This window comes from Leucopleurus acutus (genome assembly GCF_964270905.1).
Source record: "Leucopleurus acutus genome assembly, chromosome: 9".
Taxonomy (NCBI): domain Eukaryota; kingdom Metazoa; phylum Chordata; class Mammalia; order Artiodactyla; family Delphinidae; genus Leucopleurus; species Leucopleurus acutus.
In genome coordinates, this window is record NC_139144.1 from 72,324,291 (window position 1) to 72,332,675 (window position 8,385).

Sequence of the window (8,385 nt, forward strand, 5' to 3'; positions counted from 1 at the left end):
TCCTAAATAAAATATTTTAGGTGTTCCAACTTAACATGAATCACTGGCTTCTAAACTTGGCACTGGGCATTTGAAGAATAGGATTGGAGATTACCCTATGGAGTGTTCAGTCAATTGGGGAAATCAAAGATGTAGGCAAATAAATGCGATAAAATAGAACAGATGTTCTGATAGAAGAATGTACAGTATCCAGCAAGGGCACAAGGAAAAGACGGGTTGATTCTTAATGGAGGTGAGGTTTGAGCTGAGTCTTGACAAAGGATTCGGGAAGGGTTTGGAGAAGAAAGGTAACACAAGGGAAGGGGCAGTGAACTCTGAAGCGTGAGGCCTGCTTCCAGCCCAGCAACTAGCTAATGTATGATCTTGGGCATTTACCTTCTGAGCGTCAATTTTCTCATTTGTGGAAAGGATGGGGGCTAGATGAGAGCATGTCTAAAGTCCTTTCCCGATCAAAAAATCCCACATCCATTATTAGACTCATTTTATGAAAAGGGATAACTGTGAAGAAGAAAGCTTTGATAGCAATCAGAATTTGTCTTCCTAGAACCTTCTTTTCACATAATTAAAAGGTCACAGGTTCTCTGTGCTAGAGAGACATCTTAAAATAGAACTTTTTAATCCATTCAGATTTTTCAGTGTAGCTTGAACTTGTGCTATCATTAGAGGATATTATCTTCAATGTAAACCACAATTTTCGAATTACTTATTACGTAAGTGACCGCACTCTAAGGAAACACAGAAGGAAGAGACCTGAGAGGTCCTGAAGTTTAGCCTCCAACAGCTGCAGTATTCATCTCCGTACTCAGTTTGCTAAGATTTTTGTCTTGAGGTCTCAGAGCCAGTCTGTAATGACGAAAGGATACCTTTAAGGTGGGGACTCCTATACCATATTGAGGGAGAATATAAAAAGTATAGTTTTGTATTAAAGCCTCATCGATTAGAATGGTTCACAGTAACATTTTCTTCTTCTCAGAATTTTTATGGCCACAGGCTGCCTAGCTTAATTTTATCTTTTTATGTGTTTATACATGTCTTCTTGCACAAGGGATTTGAGAAGTCTCGCCAGAATACGAACAGCGTAATAAAGAGAAACATTCAAAAATCAATTACAGGGCTTCCCTGGTGGTGCAGTGGTTGAGAGCCCACCTGCCGATGCAGGGGATGCGGGTTCGTGCCCGGGTCCGGGAAGATCCCACATGCCGTGGAGAGGCTGGGCCCGTGAGCCATGGCCGCTGGGCCTGCGCGTCTGGAGCCTGTGCTCCGCAACGGGAGAGGCCACAACAGTGAGAGACCCACATACTGCAAAAAAAAAAAAAAAAAAAAAAAAAACACAAAAAATTAAAAGAGGCCCAGGGTAAATATAGACAGAATTGAGAAATCTGAGCAGGAAGAAAGAGCAAGTGCAGATAAGCAGGGTATTAAAGCGTTAAAATTGGGACACACACTTGACTCTGAGCTTCCAGGCAAGCAAAGCAAAAAGAAGAGTTTCAATATTGTCCCCAAAAGGAACAGCTAAACTTTTCTAGCCCTTCATTTGGCAGTAGTATGTGTGGGTGGGTCTTCACATGTCAGCCCAACTTCCTGTGGGCTGTGATCCATCTGAAGGCCGGCTCCCCAGCCCCGCCTCTCGTGTTTAACAGCAGTGTTTTCTTCCAGGGACAATGAATCCTTCTTCCCAGGACACCGGCTCTGGCGGCATTCCTGAAGATAGAAAGCTTTATGTTGTGGATTCCATAAATGACTTAAACAAACTAAACCTCTGTCCTGCCGGATCGCAGCATCTGTTCCGTATGTGTGCCTTCCCAGGCTTGGCCGCCCGTCCGGGCTTCTTGGCCACCTAAAAATAGCGAATGCTGAGCTGGACCTGTGGTCGTGGGCTGGGGGCAGGGTGGGCATTAGGAAGCCTCCGCGTTAGAGATGCTGTTTAGTATTAGGCAATTTTTGCTTTTGTTCTCTGAATACTTGCCAGGCTTGTGGGCTTTCTTGGCTGTTAAGCAAGATTTGAACTCTTGTCTTTAAAACTTCTAAGAAGTTCCCTGTGGAGTTTCTCTCCCTGGAAAGCGGTGGAGGCTGCTGAGATGAGGCTTACTCATCCCTCTTGGCCACTTTTGTGCCTTCTAGTGACCACAGCCAGGTCACCGAGGGTGCCCACTTTCCTAGAGAGGTCTTACTTCGTAGCGGATTGTTCCACACGTTTATCTAGTTTTAAAAAAAATCATTAAGATTTTGTTGGGCAAAAAAGTCAGCTTCATTTTTTTAGATTACAGATTGGCTCAATTAAAGCATTAGAAAGAGGAGGGGGAACACAAAATAAAAAGCTGCTGAATACTAAATACTACATGTGTATCTTGTCCCCTAAATATTATAAATGAGTTCTGTCAGGTTATTCTGAGCCCCATCTTTTCTAGCTTAAACGCTGACATTCCAACACAGGTGATAAATACCCACTTGCTGTTTGTTTCACATGCACTTGAAACTCTTACTGTCCCAATTTTATGTCCATTATTCCCCTTCTAAATCCTTTTTATTTTAATTTTATTTATTTTTATTTATTATTATTTTTTGTCTGCATTGGGTCTTCGTTGCTGCACGTGGGCTTTCTCTAGTTGCGGCGAGTGGGGACTCTTCATTGCAGTGCATGGGCTTCTCCTTGCAGTGGCTTCTCTTGTTGGGGATCATGGGCTCTAGGTGCGCGGGCTTCAGTAGTTGTGGCATGCAGGCTCAGTAGTTGTGGCTCACGGGCTCTAGAGCGCAGGCTCAGTAGTTGTGGTGCATGGGCTTAGTTGCTCCATGGCATGTGGGATCTTCCCGGACCAGGGCTCGAACCCGTGTCCCCTGCATTGGCAGGCGGATTCTTAACCACTGCGCCACCAGGGAAGCCCCCTAAATCCTTTTTGAATTCTTATTTTTCTCTTCATTTTAATTTGTTCAGGTTTTCACCTGTTTTTACTGCAGTCAGTCTCAATAAATGCAGGTGTTTGGGTGCCAGCTTATGCCGTGGCTATGATTAGGAAGGAAAAGCTCTGGAGGGTGTGACATAGGATGTCCCTATAAAGCACAGGACCTAAGCCCCCACCTCTCCATAATCAAGTAGCAGAGGGTGTGGGACTGATACAAAGTAGGGGGGATTACAGAAGGCAATTCAAGGATCTCCATTACCGCAAGTTTCTGTATTTCTTTTTCAATTTAATTTGGGTGTTATTAGGCAAATAGGCCTTACAAAACAGTGACCAAATGAAGACAATTCATGGTTTGGGCGAACCAAGCTGTTTTATAAGCATGGTTGCATTTCAGTTCAGCGGTAAAACATTTAAGAGAACCTTGCTTCCAGAGCGTGTCCATCCTGGAAACAGCTTTGAGAAACCAAATCACATCAGGGTCATTTTGATGTTGTTGTTTAAATGGATATAAGCATAACTGGTTATTTTTTTAATTTTTTTAAAATTTATTTATTTTTTTTTTGTGGTATGCGGGCCTCTCACTGTTGTGGCCTCTCCCGTTGTGGAGCACAGGCTCCGGACGCGCAGGCTCAGCGGCCACGGCTCACGGGCCCAGCTGCTCTGCGGCATGTGGGATCTTCCCGGACCGGGGCACGAACCCGCATCCCCTGCATCGGCAGGCGGACCCTCAACCGCTGCGCCACCAGGGAAGCCCATAACTGGTTATTTTTATAGGAAATAAAGTTTTCTGGGAGATATCTCAGAGTGTTCAGCCTTTCACCCAGAGTAAGTGACCCACAGCCAGCTGTGTTTTATCCTTGGCTCACTTTGGGAAGAGGGCAATAGAGCCTCCAGCACTCTGAACCCTTAACTTCTTTATTCCCTGCCCGCCACCCACCACCACCCTCCCCCAAGCAAAAGAAAAATCCAAGTCTGGCTACATCAGTGTTAACACGATCTTCAGAGAATTTTCCAAATAGGGGCTGAGGAGATAGCTTGACCTGACTTGTTCTTTGGATACTGATACAGAAGAAGGTGAAAAACTCTCAAAGAGCACCCGATCCAAAGACATTCCTCAAACATAAGTCTCTTTCCAGAGTGGTCAGAGGGAAAATGGGCATATCCCTTGCATCTCTCTCTCTCTCTCTCTCTCTTTTAATGCTGAGGAGTTTTTGTCTTTGTTGTTTGTTTCACATTAGCTCTAGAGGAGAAAATCCCGGACGTCGACACTAACTCAGGAAATGGAAACCACAGTCTGTTTTTGGTGGGGCTGATCATCGTGCTGATTGTCAGCCTGGCACTGGTTTCCTTTGTGATATTTCTGATAGGTGAGTACCATCGACACACTTTTCATCACTGCTGTGCACTTACTTTGTAGCTGGTTGTTTAGCTTTGCTCCGGGAACGAGGCAGTGCTTCCTGGCAGTCAGTGCTGCCGCTGAAGGCTGAGGGGGCGTGAATGCCTAGGGTACCTGCTGCTCTGGGCCGGGTCGCTGGGGCACACATAAGCCCTCAGTGCCAGGAGTTCGCAAACATGGACATTAAATATTTCTATAATGCTTTAATTTCTCATCTGGAGGCCCTAGCTGCCAATGGTAGGCAGCTTATTCTAGCTAACTCGGGGTTTTCTTCATCCAACACATGGGTTCTCCATGAACTCAGGTCTATAATTTTCAGTCACAGTCAGGTTCACCCCCTTTTCCAGGTTTCCCTGGCTTCCCTGAAATCCATTAGAAGCACTAACTGGGCTTGTGCCAGGGCCCAGAGGCAGTGCTGGGATGGGAGGAGACTGCTCCTGTCTGACACCGCCCAGGCTGGCGTCCTGCCTGCCCTTGGCCTGGGCCCTGCGTGTCCGCCCTTGAGTGGTGACCCAGGCTTTCCCACACAGCCCCTTAGCCAAGAGATCCCCGAGGTCTCGGTGCCACTCTCCTCTCTGCCTCAGGTCGGGGAGGGGTGCTGTCCATCCTGAGGCACGTTGCCCTTTCAGGAAAGCCCACCAGCACCCTCCCTGAGCTGTCCCCTGCAGACCACCATCTGGGGTTACTTCAGTTCCCTCCCACCCCTCTTAAGAGTGGACGGAGCCTGAGAGAAGGAGTTACGCTTTATACGCTTTTGCCTGGATCCACCACACTGTCATTTCTTCTGCCCTGCAGGCCTTGTAGCCTTCGGAACTCCTAAATGAGCGGTGGATCCCATGGCTCTGAAATGCCTCTATTTCAGATTCATTCAGGATCAGTGGAGGTAGCAGTGGTGGTGATGGGAAGTGGGCAGAGGGCATGACTCTTACTTACAGCTTCTAACCCCTTTTCCTCCCCAAAACTTCGTCTCCCTTCCAGCTTAAAGGTCTTTTCCTGGTATAGGTTTCAGAGCTGGCGCGAAGCGGTGATGTTTAATTGCTTCTTTGTCACCCTGCTGATGCCCTTTTGCACTTAGAAGCTACAGTGTGAACTCTCCTTACAATAGTGGTGCCCTTGCATGTGATTATTCTTTGGAGGAGCGTTGGCCCTGAACCTGCAGGAAAGAGCACACGGATTACTCTTCTGAAATGTTATACCACATAATTTGATGCTCCGAATATCATCCTGCCTCACCTGCCCGGGAAATGACTAAGTTAAACTATTGAGAAATTTTAGGTATGCCTACCGACTTGGAAGCACCCCAAAGGGACTGCTCTTTTTTTGTGGGAAAATAGGTAGTAAGATTTAGGGCAATGATAATTAAAAATGTTACGTATTGGGTGCCCACTCTGTCCCAGGCACTGTGCTAAGCATTTATGTCTGTTTGCTCACCACCTCATAACAACTCTATGGTGTAGGACCTATTGTTATTTTGGTTTTATCAATGCTGAAACTGAAGCTTAGAGAGATTAATTAATATGCCCAAGGCCAACAGACAATGGTGCCTAATCAGGGCTCAGAGACACCCCTGCCTGACATCAAAGACTATTCACTTTATCACCATATTACACCCCGTTGTATGAATAAGATTTATTTTATGTTTGCTTCTAGTGTTTTATATTGAGGGCAAAGTCATATCAAGAAACAGAAAGAAGGGACTTCTTCCCTGGCGGTCCAGTGGTTAAGACTTTGCCTTCCAATGCAGGGCGTGTGGGTTTGATCCCGGGGAGCTAAGATCCCACATGTCTTGCCACCAAAAAACCAAAACATAAACAGAAGCAATATTGTAACAAATTCAATAAAGACTTTAAAAAAAAAATGGTCCACATCAAAAAAATCTTAGAAAAAAAAAAGAAAATGTGAATAAAGAAGAGTGTCTTTTTATTGGACAATTACTCTTTGCCAGACACATTAAATTCATTATCTTAAGTCCTTACTCTACCCTTCAAGGTCGTGTCTAATATTTCTATTTTACTGATGAAAGACTAAGGCCCAGAGAGTTTAACTCTCCACATTTTTCCAGCTAGTCAGAAGCAGAACTGGGATTCATACCCTGAGCTCTCTGCCTGCAGACCTCACTGGCCCTCCACTGCCTGTGTTGAAGTAATAATAAAGGCTTCCTGTGGTTTTCAGATAAACCTTAACCCAACCTAAGACCAGAGTTGGCACAGGCAGCTATAAATGAACTTGGCCTGTGCTCATCTTTAACAAGGAAACCTTTTTGCTGTCAGTGGGGTTCAGTGCAAATTTGTGTCATTTTAACTGAAGTGTAAGAACTTATATTCTTTATAACCCTGACATTTTTATGCAAGAGAAATAAGGCTATTTTATACTGATTACCTTGAATAAACTGTTGGACCTTGTGTTTTTGTCACAATCTCTGTCCTAAAGAGGAATAACGGACAGCAAGGATAGGTTACCATGGGTGCCTACCTGCCTCTGTAGCAGTTTCCAGTGGCCAAGCAATGTAGATATGTGGGATGTGATTAAGTATTGCCTTAATTTAAAAAAGGGTTCTCTGGTCAAATGAGTTTGAGAATTGCTGGGTTAGTAATACTTAAGGTATTTTATTTTACTTCTTGTGAATTTCCAAAAGGCAGGGCAGGCATGATTTTTCTCTAATGTTTTTGCATATAGAAACCTTTTTCTCTTTTGGAATTTAACTTGGAACCACTGTATTGTGGAACAGCCTTAGTCCAATATGGCTGCTACTTCCTTCTGTGTTTGACTAACGTAGAAGGTTCCAAAGAGGGGAAGTATGTCCCATGCTATGGATTTATCTGTTTCACACTTTTCTCCAGAAGTAAGTGGTATCTCTGCCTGGCTCTGCATCAAAGCTCAATTAAAACCTTTCTGTCATGTCTTGGACCATGATTCATCCAACATAATTTTTCAGATATGGGGGAAAGGCAGCTTCTGGGCAACAGTTTGTCCCAAGCCTGGAAGGTGAGGCTCTAACACTTTCCCACGTTAGTTTTTGGCTAAACCCAGTAGCAAGTTACCACCATCATTAGTTCCTGAAAGATATCTCGGAAAAAACTTGCCTGCAATGGAAATGATAAGGTGCTCACATGTTAGATACTGATTTTGTGCTGCTTTTCTTGGACATTTTAACTCATAAGCAGACCTCAGAGTATTCCATTCCCTGACCTACTCAGTAACCAGGGGTTCTATTTATTTTGGAAATATGGACTCTCTGCTCTCAGGGTGGTCTGAGGGGAATTATTATACATTCATTATGGGCTGGTCATTTAGAGCCAGGAGAGCTGTGTATATCAAAGTAGTCTGGAACCCAAAATATCCCACCTCCCACATGTGGAGTGAAAAACCTTTTCTGAGAACGGGTCTCAAAATGAGACAACGTAACAGTCACTTCTGTGGGGATAATCAGACGCTGGTGGTTTCCTTTGTTTGCTCACAGCAAAGTCTTTCTTAGCGAAAATCTGTGTGGAGTCTGCAAAAGGTAGTCAAGTCTTTCACCAAGAAGTCGTAAAAATAATTCACTTGATAGGTAACTTCAGTCTTCATCAATTTCTCTTCTGGGCTTCTGGGCTGCGTGGGATACTGGAGCAGGGGATTTGCCAAGAGGGCCCCTCAGCTCTCCAGCCGAGCACCCCAATGGGGCTCTGATGAGTCCTGATGGAACACACTGGAAACCAGTGTAACACTGTCTGTTTTTCATTTTAAAGTTCAAACTGGCAACAAGATGGAAGATGTGTCAAGAAGACTAGCAGCTGAGGGAAGGGACATAGATGATCTTAAGAAAATCAACAGCATCATTGTAAAGCGACTCAACCAACTGGACTCTGAACAGAACTAAAGGAATGATCTTCCAAGAGCAACTGCTAACACCTGAGCTTCTCGCTGTCCTGGGAGGGTACAGGGTTAAGAACCGACCAAGGGCATATCTGTAGGCAACAAAAGGCCAACTTTCCACTACAGGGATGGGAGCAGCTCCAAGGCAAGGGGGGCTGGGGACAGCCGCCAGAAGGGGGCTGATTTTGTGGTAGGGTCCTTCAGCTTTCATGGGGTTGAAGGTGGCTAGCGTGG

At 45.0% G+C, this 8,385-nt stretch overlaps 1 protein-coding gene across 1 annotated transcript; it reads left to right on the top strand.

Moving 5' to 3' along the window:
* Nucleotides 1-1,661: 1,661 nt before the first annotated feature.
* Nucleotides 1,662-8,155, top strand: LSMEM1 (leucine rich single-pass membrane protein 1; the record flags this gene model as incomplete). Its single annotated transcript, XM_082846043.1, has 3 exons — nucleotides 1,662-1,788; nucleotides 4,139-4,267; nucleotides 8,025-8,155. The coding sequence occupies 3 exons, from the start codon at nucleotides 1,662-1,664 to the stop codon at nucleotides 8,153-8,155; spliced, it is 387 nt and encodes a 128-aa protein (XP_082702169.1).
* Between the last annotated feature and the right edge of the window lie 230 nt (nucleotides 8,156-8,385).